Source organism: Emys orbicularis, chromosome 1, assembly GCF_028017835.1.
Source record: "Emys orbicularis isolate rEmyOrb1 chromosome 1, rEmyOrb1.hap1, whole genome shotgun sequence".
NCBI lineage: Eukaryota > Metazoa > Chordata > Testudines > Emydidae > Emys > Emys orbicularis.
Window position 1 is genome coordinate 173,174,180 of NC_088683.1, and position 16,251 is coordinate 173,190,430.

The window sequence follows — 16,251 nt, forward strand, 5'->3', positions numbered from 1 at the left end:
TTATTTACTAGGCCCTATGTGCATGCAACCAGCATGCTGTCAATCTGTCACTGTGAATCTGCATTGAGGACCACTAATTCTGGCTAAGACTGAAGCTCAGGCTTTGAAGTCCAGTTTAAAGTTTGCTTTTACATTATAAAACAAGCAGGAAAAACACCAAAACTCTTTTTAATGAAGAACAGCCACATGTATTAAAAAGAATGTCAACAATTAATCTAACACACAAGGAAAGGGGAAGAATAAAATTACTGGAGGAGAAACTGGCAGTGCTAGAATACTTTTTCTCATTTCTGTTTTGAAATTTGTCCCTTTATAAGGATACTGTACGTTTCTTTACTGGAAGAGTGTACAGTTTAATGAAATGATCTAAAATTAATCTAGTTCAGTGATACTCAGATCTCAGTGATTAGGGAACCAAATTAGCAATCAACATTACCCAAAGAGCCACAGTAGTGTGAATTCATTGTTTCATTTACTATTTTATATATATTACAGCACATGGTATTAAAACACTGTTATTTTGTCCAGTGAGAAAATATATATAATATTCTCACCGCAAAATGACTGACCAAGTATTCTACAATTGGTTAATAATACAGTAAAAGCATTCTGATTGGTTAATATATTAGATTGGTTAATAATTAAATCACAGTGTTTTAATACCATGTGCCACAAAGAGCCATAGGAAACACATTAAAGAGCCACTTGCAGCTCCCAAGCGTCAATCTTAGTATCATTGATCTAGTTCAGGGGTCGGCAACGTTCGGCACGTGGCTCGCCAGGGTAAGCACCCTGGCGGGCCGGGCCAGTTTTATTTACCTGCTGACGCGGCAGGTTCGGCCGATCGCGGCGCCCACTGGCCGCGGTTCGCCGTCCCGGGCCAATGGGGGCGGCGAGAAGCCGCGGCCAGCACATCGCTCGCCCGTGCCGCTTCTCGCCGCCCCCATTGGCCCTAGTTTGTGATACTGTGGCAAATAATTAAACAGGAAACAGGACAAAAACAAAACAATCAGTATAACTGGAAATACCCCAATGCACTAATTCTCCGACCAGTGAATGTAGCATGTGGATTGTACACCAAACTACTTTGGAGGCACATGTGAAGGAAAAAACACTGAAGAATGGACAAATAGATTGATTCACCGATATTTTATGTAGTGCCATAGATGCATGTGGACCTTACCAAAATAAATAAACATGGAGTCCCTGCCAGGAAGAGCTTTCTAAGGGCCTGATCTTGCAAGCCTTTACTTACAGGAGTAATCTTTACAAATTAGAGTAGTCCCATTGATTTCAACTGTGTTAGTAGTAGTAGTAGTAATAATAGTAATGGTTTTAGCAACACAGATGCTGTTAGCTCACATAATGTTGAACAAAGTTTTTCCTGCTCTACACTGAGTCCAAACTGTATTCCGCATAATATCAATTAACATTATAGTACAGAGGTGTTCATCAATAGTAAAATTTGCTCGCCTCAATCAGGCCTGACAGGTTGAACTAACTTTGAGAACAAAATTCCTGTCTGCTCATTGACAGGTTCTTAAAAATGTAGGAGTACACTGCACAGCAAATAGTTGCATTTCTGTTAGTTACACCCCTGCTCTATACAGCACATCATATACACTTCTTAAACATTTAGGCTATTTTCAAGAAGTTTACATTCATCTTAATAACTGTGTCCGTTCTGGAGTTCTACATAGAGAATGAGACAATACACTGGGCTTTGTATGTGAGCTGTAGAATATATGTGGTTTTCAATTTACAGTTTTGACAGCGTTTTCAGAGAGCATCTAGGGCAGGGGTTCTCAGACTTTTGTACCGGTGACCCCTTTCACACAGCAAGCCTCTGAGTGTGACCCCCCTTATACACTAAAAACACTTTTTAACATATTTAACACCATTATAAATGCTTGAGGCAAAGCGGGGTTTGGGGTGGAGGGTGACAGCCCACAACCCCCCGTGTAATAACCTCGCGACCCCCTGAGGGGTCCCGACCCCCAGTTTGAGAACCCCTGATCTAGGGTTTATATTTTGAATAAATCAGCCATGATCTTTACAGAAAGGTTTTAAAAGATGAACTAATTTTACCACACCAGATGTGAAAACCTCAGTTTCCTGTCGACGTTGCTCTTCTCTGAAGCCACGCTGAAATGGTGTGTCTGGGTTGATCAGAAGTGTTGGCTTCCTTTACAAAGAACTTGCAGCAATCACTAAAACAACTATGGAAATGTTAATGTAACAACAAGTGATGAAGATGGAGAAAAGGTGGCCTCCCTGTGCGTTGTATTTGTTCATCCTAACACATCATGTTGCTGGTAAGTAAGTGTTTTATGGACTGAGCTTCTTTAATTTGGAAAAACCTGTTTTAAATTTCACATTAAGGCAAAAATCAAACTGCGAACAATGATATTGTGTTTCAAGGCAACTTTTTCATAACTACAGTAAGATACAGATTACTACTATTAAATGTTAACTAGATGTACTGACTAGCAAGTCAGCTTCTTCAAAGCTGTAAGCCATTTTCACAGTTTCTCTCATTGCAAAGAACTCACTCATTTTAACAGGATATATGTTTTAGAAATGAGTGCTTCCCTCCTAACTGTGTGGGTTTTTTAACTTCCTCTTCCCCTCCCCTCCAAAATGTGACCATTAATTGCAGAACCATGATACTGACTGCTTTGAAATCCTGGAGAGATTTTTTCCCGTCTGTGCACTGTATTAAGGGCTTGGAAGACAAGGCTGTCACTGGGAGTATGTCTCTACAGCAGCTGGTAGGTATGATTCCCAGCACGGACGGACAGACACACACTAGCTCTGTCCAAGCTAGCACATCAAAGAAGAGCCATGTGACCCTGGTAGCAAGCGCAATAGCTCAAGTTAGCTGACTGAGTACAGTCCCACCTGGACCTAGGGTGACCAGATGTCCCGATTTTATAGGGACAGTCCCGATTTTGGGGTCTTTTTCTTATATAGGCTCCTATTATCCCCCCACCCCCTGTCCTGATTTTTCACACTTGCTGTCTATGGAAATGTTAATGTAACCTGAACCCCCTGGCTACATACTTAGCCTGAGCTGCCACCCGCACTGCTGTGGCCACATTGCTGCTCTTAGCCTGCTAGATAAACCAGAGCTAGTATACGTATGTCTACTCAAGCTGGGAATTACACCTCCCAGCTCCTATGTAGACATACCCCCAGGGCGAGGCATTTTGAATATTAGAATAAGACTTTAGAGAAGGGAGAGCAACTTTGTCTGTATCAGGGGAGCTTAATCAAAACCAGCCTTGTTAAAAATTAGAGTGGGGCCTGAAACTCATAACGCTTCATTTGTGCATCCTGAATTTTGAGGTACTTAAAACCCAGGGCTGAGTGTGCGTATGAATGTTGTGACTTGAGTCCAATTTCCAATTCAAAAAATAAAGATGTTCCAGGTACTGCAAGATGTATCTGAGTATGTTTATCAATGATTGCATATAGATGGAGCAGGTCGGGGAAATTTCCTACTGCTGTAAGGGAAATTGATGATGATAAAAATGAAAAAAAAAATCTTAGTTTACTTTAGATAGAGAGAAGAAAAGAGCCAAGTAAGATGACTAATGAAAATCCATATTACATACAGAGAAACAATTGTCCATATTAAATCTCAACAAAACAGAAGTTACGGCAAAATCCTTCAGTTGTTTATCCAGGCTTTACTCCCGTTAAACTTCTCTGCAGCTACAGGTGTTCTGCCCTAATAAAAATCAGAGCACTGAGGAAAACAGAACTGGAAGAGACCTTGTGGGTCATTTAGTCCATTCCCCAGTATTGGAAACAGCCCTGTCATATAATCCCATTCATAAATTTATCAAGCTCCCTCTTAGAACTCCTTAGGTTGTTTGCCCTCAAAACTCCTATTGGAAAGCTGTTCCAGAACCTCCCTCCTCTGATGATTAGAAAGTTTCTTTTAATTTCCAGCCTAAATTTAATCATGCCCAGTGCACACCGATTTATTCTGGTGCCAACATAGTCCTTCCACTTTAAACTTAAGTGTCTGAGTTGCCCATGCTGCACGATACTCTGAATGGCTGGAACATCTTGCAGGAAAAGGGGTTAAGTATGGACATACGGGCATCTTAATTTTTTTTTTAAATGTTGGGGTAAAATTGGAGTTGTTAAAACAATTGGCAAGATTTCAGTGCCAAGGTGAGAGAGCTGCTGCACACCTTTAGATAAAATGGACTCCATTAATTTGGTGCTGTGTTAAGCAATTAATAAAAAAAAAGTTGAAGTATTAAAATGTGGCTTGATTTGGCTCTTTGTTCTAATATGTGCTATTAAAAATAATTTTCATTGCAAGTTATCTGTCTGGAAACTACTTAAGTGATGCTATCTCTTGAATATAACAGATGCCTTTAGTAAGTAGAGGTCTTAGATCAGCCTCTGTCATCATACTGGACAGATACTGAGATTTTTATTTAGGCAAATCTTCCACTTAAATCTTAACTTGCCCACCTTACTCCCCTTTATTTTACTGTAAAGGATGTACATGATGGGGGTATTAAAATGCTGGAGCTAAGTGCATTTAACCTGACTATTTAGTCACATTGCTTTTCATGCTCTATTCACTTGGTTTCATATTTTGATTATTTTAGTACCAGTTTTTCTGCAACGAGCTCCTTGTGGGTTCAGACCTGCCCACACTGCCCCAGTCCTGCAAGGAGTTCATTCGACTGTAAGCCCTTCAGGGCCTGCATCTTGGCTTAATAGCTGTCAATATAGTTCCTAGAGCACTATTAGCGCTGCATAAATGACAAATGCATTTACTGCTGCATTACATGTCCTCGGTCTGCGCAGGCATTTAGGGGACTGTAGAACATAGAATCATAGAACTAGACAGGACTTCGAGAGGTCATCTAGTCCAGTCCTCTGCACTCATGGCAGGACTAAGTATTATCTAGACCATCCCTGACATGGTTACATATAACATAAAATCAAATTGCTATGTCCCTTTAAAAATTCATAATGAATAAAATGACTTGAGGGTGTTGGCTGCAGGGTGTGGGGAGGCACAAAAAAGCTTGGAAGAGAGATGTAATAAATATGGCTCTGACCGTAGCTACACCAGTTGGGAAGTGGGGGGAGGGGCGCATAGTGAGAATTTTCGAGGTGGTCTTTAAAGATGGGGAGAGGCTAAAAAGAATGATAAGGGGGAGTGAGCCCTACACCTGAGGGTGCTCATACATATCCATTTTTTCTGAAAGTTTCTCGTGATTGCCAAATACTTCAGATAAAAGGGTGATTGATGTATGGCACTGTTGTTTGGTTAAGTGGAGTTCTGCTGTAGGGGACTGCTCTGTGTAATGTCATCAATTGATAGCTACCTGGGAACTTCCTGCATATGAATATGCTGCATGCCATGTCTCTTGGAACTCAACGGAGACAGTGGAGATAGATCACAGAGTTATTTTCCCCCAGGAGGAAAAAGAAAGAGAAAAGGTCAATTTCACGGTGGCAGCAGCTATTTAAAAACAACAACAACAAAACAGGCTGAAAACTTCTTTTCCTTTCACAAATGCATTAGCTCTGTATTTATATGGTGCACAAAGGACCTCAAAGTGCCTCAGAAAATTAAACTGATATACAAACCATACATGAGGAGGCTGCTTGCTCCAACACTGAAATGCAACCTCCACAGTGAAATGCAGAAGCTGCCTAGCAAGGTCCATGTAAAAGAACACCTTTTCCTATTGAAACGGCAGGGGTAATTGAAAAAGGCAGAATGCAATTGCGCAAAACAGAATTAGCAAGCAGGATTAACTACTGCTTGGTTCTTGCAAAGAGAGCTGTGGAATGAGCAGTCCTGGCTTGTGTTTTACATATCACTTGAAAGATCTCCACCTGCTAAGCTCCCCTTTCTCTTTGGGAAGTAGGATGAGCGCTCCCCATCCTGTTCAAGCTACTTGAGCCACTGCTTATTTTTTTTTCTCCAGTTCCTTTTCTGGAATCTGTACTAATGATTTACGACTTCCATCAATTGCTAAACCTTCTCACTGTACTTAATATTACAGTACTGTATTTTAGGCCCCAGCTTATTGTTCTATAGGTGTCTCTCTCTAGTGAAGGCGCCAAACGGTGTTGAGAAGATTTAAAAGGGAGTTGTTTATAAGCATTGCTTGATTTGACAATTTTTCTGTTTCTTTTTAAGGCCAGCTTGAAGGCACCATGATAAACACAGAAGCAGTCCATGCTTTCCCTGGCAGTGATGTGACTCTGGAATGCAGCATCCTGAGCGCAGATGGGATCCATGTGACACAAACACAATGGTCAAAGATCGATGATACGCCACCCAGTAGAATAGCTGTATATCACCCTACGTATGGCATTAGATACTTACCTTTTTCTAAGACTTCTTATAACTATTCAGTGGCTTTCAATAAGACTCCCCGCCATTGCTGGGTAGATGTTAACAAGACTTGGAGTTCCCATGATGCCGGAGCAAACCAGGTGGAATGCCAACAGTGGAGTCTACATTTGCGTAATGTTAGTCTCTCACTCAGTGGGCAGTATGAGTGTAGCTTTGCTACCTACCCATATGGGACAAAGGCTGCGGAAATTAATCTTACTATCAAGGCAGAAGGTAAGTGATATTAAGATACCTATTGTTTTTTCGGAACACTTAAGAAAAAAACAAAACAAGTAAATGATGTGAATATTTTTGTCTGGCTAAATTCAATTTGCTCTGTGATTCCAGATGTGCACTTGTATTGTATTGCTGCTGCCTAGACAGGTTGCTAACTCTGGTTTAGCTGTTGTCTGACAGCCTTGCCTTACCGTATGTAAACAGTGCCTGGTGAGGAGCATAGCACAATTTAACTTATGGGCAGGAATATTGGAGCAGGTTGATGGACGGAACCAGGTGAATGGCAGGGAGGAAGGATGATGTGTGTTCATTAGGGACAATGATGATATACTGGGCAGAGAATGGTAATTGGGAAACGGGCTGGGCCATGCAGCATCCTAGGGATGGAGGACACCTGTCTTCCAAACATACTATACTCTGTATATGTTGAAATTATTAGTAAAGAGACTGATCAATAGAGGGGCTGAACATCCTCAGTTCCCATAGACTGATGTGTGTGTTATTAATGCTGGGTGTCTTTGAAAACTAGGCTGCAATGTCTACGGGTAGCTAATTTCCTCAGTTGAAGGGTAGGTTTGGAAAATGGGGATTCAAACATTTTCTGAGCCAGCTCTCAAACTTGCACTATGCTTCCTAGAAACAGCTAATAAATAGTAGAAGCAAAGGCAGGGCTGGCCAACTGCATGCGAATGGCAGTTCAGTTCATGTTGAACAGTGCTTTATTGAGGGTCAGTAGGTTTGGTATGCAGAGGTTCCAGTTTTGATTTGGATGAATTCATACCACTCCTGAGTTTGAACTAGCTCAAAAACTAAAGTCTGCTGAACTTGCCAAGTTTAATCTCTGAGCCATATGAGGTTAATGAGTCCCACCTGATTTCTGCCCAGAATCCTTAATATGATGCTTAGGAAACTTGGTCCAGTTCGCTGGAAGGTTAGAGAACCTGGCTCAAATTTCTGATTTGAATAAAAATCTGAAATCACATTAGTTTTGCCTGGTTTCAGATAACATGGGAAAAAAAGTGAAGAAATGTGTTATTTTCATTTTAGGAGGGAATTTAGTTGTTCACATCAGCTGGGTTTTCTTGGTTGCTTAAAAAAACAACTGAAATATGTGATTTCGAGTTTTAACAAACTACAGGAATGAAACAGGGAAAATGACAGTGAGGTCTCTGATTTGCCACTGCTTGGGCGCTATATGTCTTCTTGTACTTGTTCTCCTGTGTACTGCATTCATGTGCATGCAGACCTTGAGTGTTTGAAGGGTATAGGAAAGGTAAAAGATAGTGATATGTTTGTCCTTGCATAGGATAGAAAACAGGCACAAAACAGAATGGCAGCTGCTGTACTAAGGGCCACCTACCAGCCCCAAGGGCAAATACTGTTGACTCAGTGGCTTTAGAATTTGGCCCTAAGTTAGGTCTTTTACCAAAAAGGTACGTATGCTGGGATGTGCAGGTTGAAACTCAGAGTCTCCAGGTTGGAGTTGTTGCTATGATTACATATGTAGAATGTGGCTTTGAGTAGCTCACATTAGTGTTTAATTTTCATGGACTAACATCTGGGCTGACCAGTCTCAAGAAACCCATCCCCATGGACTTGCTGAAACAAACGAGGACAAACTTGCTCTGGATCAAATATATGAATACTAGGGTTGAAATGGCAAATGTTGGTTCATTAAGAAGATTCCATCTTAACTCGTAGGCGCAGGAGGTTCCTTGGAGTTACCACATAGTCTCCTCTTTAGGGATCTTCTTGCCATTTGACTAACAGCAAAAGACAGATCAAATAAACTAGGGAAGAGAATTGAGACTATAAAGAATGTTAATAATGAATGAGTGAAACTTAGAGAGGTTATAAACCCACCAGCCACTCTGAAAAGGACTGCAACAGCACTCTGTGCTATAGCCAAGGTGCACTTCTGACACCCCTGTGAGACAGAAAGTTCTGCTTCCATGCCATGGCTATGGTACAGCCCTAGAATGTGGAGAGCACTGGGTGGAAGAAATGAAGGGAATATGCTAGATGAACATTTGACTAAAAGCTTATTCATTGTGCTGGGTTTTCTCTCTCCTTCTTAAAGAAATGAAGCCTTTCTCCTTACTGATGCAGACCTGCCCAGCATTAGCATTACCATCTACGTAGGTTAAAATGAGGACAACTATTGTTCACGTTCAGTGAGTTTCAAACTTTTTGCAGAAATGGCACAAACCAGCAAGCTGTGCTCTGCCCCTTGCTAGAGCAAACCAAACATATTACTACATTTATCAGTATGCCTATTGCCAATGTATATTTTAAGGGAGACAAAAATGGTGAATGGCGATCACATAGGACCATAGCAGACAGTTTGTTACTAGAGAACTGAATCAAAGAACTGCAGGGAAAATAGAGCTGTTGACACAGGATTGTGAGAATGCAGAGAGGCAGTCTTCAAAAATACTTCCTGTGTCAAGAATTCATGTTTTAAATAGCTCTTCTGTTTGTCTACTGACCTTACTTAAACCTCACTGTCTGCAGCCTGCTGCATGACATGTAACTTATCTGCTGACTCACCCAGACAGTTTAATTTCTCAAGTACGTAGTACAGCAAAAGATTCACTCCATTTCCCCTTTCTGGACTATCATGAAAAGCTGATCAGTGCCCTTTTGTAATGCAGTGATAGTGACATTTACTTTTTTGAGTGGTCCTTCCCCCATTGAAATACATACAACAGCTGCCTCTCTTGAGCTTCCTGTAGAACATTCTGAGGGTTGCAAATCAGTGCCTTCATGACAAGGGCTGCTCGCCAGCTGTAACACTGCACTTCGCTTCCAGATGTGAGAGTTGTCATTGCAGACAACTGTCAGACACAGAAAGACCATATAGACTAAGAACCTGTGACTGAGGAAAAGCAAAAAAACAAGTCTAGCACACTATTGTGTGAGCTAGACGTAGGCTTTGATGAATCTACTAGTGGAATCTAGTTCCAGAGCTGACGAGCTTCTAGTCAGCATGCACTATTGCCTTCCCATAGGAAAGGCAGAAGGCCACATTTTGTACTAGCTAACATTTCCAGGTGGCCTTCAAAGACATTGCTAAGTAAACTGTATATCATTCATCAGCCTGGAGGTGACAAGGACAGGAATAAATGGGCAAAATCCTTACTAGAATGAAGAACTGCAAACCCCATGATTAGTCATATAGATTCAGTGGGCCTTTGCTGTCACCTGAGAGAAGTAACAGAACAGATAAGATTTCGTGAGGATATACCAATGTATAGGAAGCAGGCTTATCCCTATCCTTTCTACAATATGCTTTTTCCTGTCTACCAGCATCGCCTTTGTATTGCCTGGATTGGTCCTAAACTAGCTGGGTTTCATCCAGGCTCTGGAAATGCAAAGATGACAGAATCTAGGAGGAGCAATAGAGTTGACAGCAGTCCGTTCACTGATACTGCAGACTGAAATATGTCAGTCCCCTCTAATGGCCCCTGATACATGGGGAACGGGAGAGACAACAGCCTGGTGTGATGACCTTGCACTGCAGAGCTTCAGGAAGGATAAGCAGTGAATCTTCAGAACCTTCTGAGATCTCCTTGTGAGGAGGAAATGGAGGTAACCTTCAGCAATCCCATCCACCCCACCGGGTCCTGTGTACAATCCAGCAGCACCACTACAGGAATCCTATCCGAGGACACTGAGGGAACTGATAAAACCAGCATGGGTGTCTGACCTCCATACATCAGAGCAGAGCTTCAGTTTAAAAAAAAAAGCACCTTGTGTTTGATGGTATTTCCTGATTCACATTTGTATTTAGTTAGTTATATAATTGATCTATCCTTTAATGCCTGTATTTCAGCCTTGAAGTGGGGACACTAGGGAAAATATTGGAGGAAAAGAAGCTGGGTGCAGACACTTGGTTATTATTAGGGCTGTCGATTAATTGCAGTTAACTTAATTAAAGAAATTAATTGCGATTAAAAACATTAATTGAGATGAATCGCACTTTTAATCACAATGTTAAACAATAGAATACCAATTGAAATTTATTAAATATTGTGGATGTTTTTCTACATTTTCAAATATATTTATTTCAATTACAATACAGAATACAAATTGTATACTGCTCACTATTATTATTTTATTACAAATATTTGCACTGTAAAAATGATGAAAGAAATAATATTTTTCAATTCACCTCATACAAGTACTGTAGTGAAATCTCTTTATTGTGAAAGTGCAACTTACAAATGTAGGTATTTAGTTACATAACTGCACTCAAAAAAACAAAACCATGTAGGCTCTAAAGTTTTACAAGTCCACTCAGTCCTACTTCTTATTCAGCCAATCGCTAAGACAAACAAGTTTGTTTACATTTACAGGAGATAATGTTACCCTCTTCTTATTTACAATGTCACCTGAAAGTGAGAACAGGCATTTGCATGGCTTTTTTTGTAAGCCGGCATTGCAAGGTATTTATGTGCCAGATATACTAAACATTTGTATGTCCCTTCATGCTTTGGCCACCATTCCAGAGGACATGCTTCCATGCTGATGATGATCGTTTAAAAAAAAAAAAGTGTTAATTAAATTTGTGACTAAACTCCTTGGGCGAGAATTGTATGTCTCCTTCTCTGTTTGTTTTACCCGCATTTGGCCATATATTTCATGTTATAGAAATCTCAGATGATGACCCAGCACATGTTGTTCATTTTAAGAACACTTTCACTGCATATTTGACAAAACGCAAAGAAGGTACCAATGTGAGATTTCTAAAGATAGCTACAGCACTCAACCCAAGGTTTAAGAATCTGAAGTGCCTTCCAAAATCTGAGAGGGACGAGGTGTAGAGTATGCTTTCAGAGCAACTCTCTGATGCGGAAATGACAGAGCCAAAAAATGAAAATGAACATGCGTCAGTCCGCACTGCTGTGGACTGTTATCAAGCAGAACCCGTCATCGGCATGGACGCATGTCCTCTGGAATGGTGGTTGAAGCATGAAGGCACATATGAATCTTGAGCGCATCTGGCAATGCTGGCTATAACAGTGCCATGCAAACACCTGTTGTCACTTTCAGGTGACATTGTAAATAAGAAGCTGGCAGCATTATCTCCTGAAAATGTAAACAAACCTGTTTGTCTGAGCAATTGGCTGAATAAGTAGTAGGACTGAGTGGACTTGTAGGCTCTAAAGTTTTACATTGTTTTATTTTTGAGTGCAGTTTTTTGTATACATTTCTACATTTGTAAGTTGCACTTTCACAATAAAGAGAATGCACTACAGTACTTGTATTAGGTGAACTGAAAAATACTATTTCTTTTGTTTTTTACCGTGCAAATATTTGTAATAAAAAATTGTAATATAAAGTGAGCACTGTACACTTTGTATTCTGTGTTGTAATTGAAATCAATATATTTGAAAATGTAGAAAACATCCACAAATTGAAATATATGGTATTCTATTATTCTTTAACAGTGTGATTAATTGCGATTAAATTTTTTAATCGCTTGACAGCCCCAGTTATTACTATTTCAAGCGTATTGCTGTTATGGGAGAAGGAATGTGTGCTCAGACTGTTGCATCCATATCTAAATTTTGTTGTGTGATTACTAATCAAAACTTTCCTGGGGAAAGCTGCTATAGGAAGGGGAAAAAACAGCATGATTGTATTAAAAAGGGAGAATCAATGGTAGAAAAAGGATCGGGTGTTAGGAGTGTTAGGAATTCTGTGCTCCATTTCCAGCTGTGCCACTGTCTATGTGACCTGGATCAACTCACTTAACACCTCTGTCTCTTTCCTCATCTGTAAAACAGGGAGTATACTTAACTCACATGAGATGATGCAAGCCTTAGTCAATGTTCGTAAAGCTCCTTGAGATCCTCAGTTGAAAAGAACCAAAGATGGAAAAATTAGTGTTAAGGTTTATTCCAGTAGAAGAAATTGGAAGTTTCAGACTCTTATGTGTCTCAGAAGGAAGGGAACAAACTCAGTTTTTTCCTCCTTTCCAAGTTTTCCTTCTGAGAGTAAATCTTGATTATACAACTAGCAGAATTTCTTTTGCAAGTACTCCATTACAATATTCCCCTGTTAAACTCAACGGTACTTTCAGGCATAGGGTTTCTTGCAGAATTGGGACCGTGGTTTTCAGTTAGCAAATAAGTCTGTAAAAGATTATTGTGCTTTGGAAGTATTTTAACTGAATTTTTAAACAATTAGTGCCTATTCTATGGAATCAACAGCATAGGAACAGCAGAGCAATGCATGTTTTGTTTTAAAGCACACTATATATTGTTCTATTAATTTTCTTTATTCTTCTTGTTTTTTGCTACAATTATAAAAGATGAGAAGCACTATGGGGTCGTGGAAATGCTATTTAATGAAACATTGGAAATTCCATGCCTTGAGAACATGACTTCCGTAAATTTGTCCAAGTATCCTTTGAAATGGCTAATGGTAAGTATAACTACCCTCCATTACTGGTTAAAAAGTAAGGAAAAAACATAGCAAATAGAAATGTTACACTTTGCACAGGGGACTGCAAACAGTTAAAGTAAAGTTTTGTTAGACAAAAGATATAGGTAATATCAGGACCTGAGTAAACATCAGACTGTAACAGGGAGGAAAAACTAGAAATGCAGTGTCTCCAAGGTGACAAGCGGCATACATATCACCGGAAACAGTGTGTTAGAGAACAAAGAAAAAACATTGCTATGGTGGTTTAATTTTTCATAAAATAATTGAAACCAAAAAGGGTGTTGGAAAGGGTAGTGAAATTGGTAAATTGAATAACCAAATTTAAAAAAAATGATGCAGAGGTTGTTTTTTTTTTTTTTTTTTTAAGTTGTTAAATTCTTGCATTGTTGGAGCACTACAAAATGTTCAACATCATGCAGGGTTATCTCATAATGTACTGAACTGCTCCTGGTTGTTTGATAAGTAATCTGTCTGGTGATTTCAGAAACAGAAAGTGAGACTACATATGGATATTTTTGCTCGCTGCTAACTTTCTATTTAAGAATGGGGAGAACAAAAGAGCTCTCAAACACAGTTGCCTAGGCATGTGAAGCCACATACAAAACAAGTTTAGAAGCTCTTGGCTTGGAGTTGAACAAGTTATTTTTTTGCATTGCATGTTACTTTTTGCAGGAATCTTTGTATTTTTTCCAACTTTGTCTTGAAAGATTACTTTCAGTAGTTCAAAGATGAAGATGAGCATACTACGTCCTTGGCACTGCTCATTAATTTCTGTACCTTGTTTGTTCTTTTTGAGATTTATATCTGTTGGCACCTGTTACTCTTGAAAAGCTCTAATTGTTAGTGTCTTTGTTAATCTGACCTTCAAATATAAGCATAAATTTTATTTTCTCCAGTAGCTCTATCCCCTTTGGCTATCAGTTTGAATCGCCTCTTCTTTGTACTACATTTATCCTAAACTTAGAAATTTTGTAGGGCAAGTCTGCACATTGTGCTAATTTATATTTGGTGATGTTAATTCAAACTATAAATTGGAAAAAGGAGCAAAAGTTCTGCATTTCAGAATGTGCAAGTATATGGCACATGTTGAGATTGTATATGTACAAACGCACAGAGAAAGGGAATCAATCTTAACTATAGGCATTGCTACTAGCTCTGGCACACAGGAGTCAAAAGAAGATGATGAAGTTTGGCTTTTCAATTAGTTTGGTGCAACGAGAAATAAAAAAAAATAATAAAAAGATTAAGAGAAGTCTCTATTTTTTCTCTAGTCTTAAATGTGCTAAAGTTGTCCAACACTGTGTGGAAGGGTAGCTGTAGGTGGGAAGGACACAGTGTGGTTTATGTCTAAGCCACGGGACTACAATTCAGGAGACTTGATCATAATCTCGTCAACCAGCTACTCTGTGTCTATTTCCTCCATATGTAAAATGGAGATCATGACCATTTTTGTGATGTGCTCTGAGATCCAAGAATTGAAAAGGCTATATGAATGCTAAGCTTAAATGTTGCAACCCTAGATTGATCCCTGAGGCTTTGACTCAAAGAAGGAAATGGTTGTGATGGAGGGAGGGAGGAGTTCGTGACTGGAAGAAACATCTGTCTGTGTTTTAAACAGGGGGAAAATGGACGTGAAGAAACAACTCTTATAATCAAAGAATTCTACCACCAGGATGTGAATAAGACTGATAGCCTGTTGTATAAGGAAAGAATTCAGCTAGGTCCAGACAGTGCACTAAAGATTTCCCCAATCAAAATTGTTGACGATGGCAAGGTGTTCTCTTGCCGTGTGATGTACCATCCTGAAAGAATCCTGACGAACATCACCAAAGTGAAAGTATTTGGTAAGCGGTTTATAACGACTCTTCCTTTGTGCATTATAAAGACTTTTGATTCATGCTATGCAGACAGCCATTTTATTCTTGTGAATTACTTCAGAAAATAAATCCACATTTCTTAACAAACACTTAAGACCAAATTTCCAATAATTGGTGCCAACACCTGCAACACCGAGGAAAGCATCTATGGAAAGTACCTTACTAGGTATACATATAGAAACTCAACATGCAAACAGGTGTGTAAGTAGCTCATCTGTATGTGCAAGTTTGCATGGTAACAGTTGGGCATTCATGCACATTCACAGTCAAGCTCATTGTGCCCTTGTTACTGAGATCATATAAAATTGTAGCCCTTATTGGCTTGTGACCAGTTCAATTGGATATCATGGCTAAGATTTTAGTAAGTGATTAGTGATTTTGGGTGCTTCGTTTTTTGGGGGGGGTTTATGCCTAACCCTGAAACACATTAAAAGGGCCTGATTCTCAGAAAATTACTGATCCACACACCCTCTGAAAATCAGAGCCTTTTAAGTTGTCACAGACAGGGCACCCGCAAAATGAGGCATCCCATATCACTATTTTATCAAATCATGGTCTGTTCTGTTTCAAATAGTGTAGGAAATCTACTGCTGAAATACAAGTGGACAGCATTGTTTGCTGTGTCAAAGACATGGGGAATTGTGAGAGGGATTAATTTGCTTATAGTACACTGAGTCTTTGAAGGTACAACTCCAGGGTTGCTAAAATGAATGAGCATCTTGTGGAGGTGCTGTCAACATATCCATTATATAACCACCTGCTCTCAGGAGTCTCCAACACATCTCACACTGGGCCGATGCGCAGAATGCAAAGATTCAGCAGGAAGCAATATTTTTTGAAAAAGGAAACTCTCTTGGGCTGTCACACGCTGAGGTGAGAGAGACAAAAATAGAAATTGATGGTCTGAGATTTCCTCTTGCGCTTGTGTGAGTCAGAAATGGCTTTTATGTTTAAAAAGTGACATTTGACAAATAATTAGTGTAACCTGGATAGTCCCTTGAGCACTGAAAAGTATTGAAACCACTGCAATTAGAATAGCCCCTTGTTCTGCGTATGATAAGTTAGACATTAATATCCTTTGCTTGCTGTTCATGTAAACTTGTGTCGGGGTGGCTGTGCACAGAGACACGTACACCAGCATGTTAGCAGGAAATGGGAGGGGGCAGAAGCAGAGCAGACTTCAGAACAAACTAGACAAACCAAAACCTTTTGCTACCGTATGCTCTTGGAGGGTCCTGCGGTAGCCTCAGCCCAATTCCCAGCAATTGGACTGGAGGAGAGGGGCACTGTGCCTTATAT

At 39.8% G+C, this 16,251-nt stretch overlaps 1 protein-coding gene across 1 annotated transcript in view; it reads left to right on the plus strand.

The window, feature by feature from the left end:
* The first annotated feature begins 2,248 nt into the window (after positions 1 to 2,248).
* The window catches only part of CD96 (CD96 molecule), a 36,328-nt gene continuing 22,325 nt past the window's right edge, over positions 2,249 to 16,251 (plus strand). Inside the window, exons 1-4 of the mRNA XM_065397464.1 lie at positions 2,249 to 2,315; positions 6,188 to 6,619; positions 12,942 to 13,054; positions 14,694 to 14,919. Coding sequence (XP_065253536.1) covers positions 2,249 to 2,315; positions 6,188 to 6,619; positions 12,942 to 13,054; positions 14,694 to 14,919 — 838 coding nt within the window. The remainder of the gene's footprint in view (positions 2,316 to 6,187; positions 6,620 to 12,941; positions 13,055 to 14,693; positions 14,920 to 16,251) is intronic.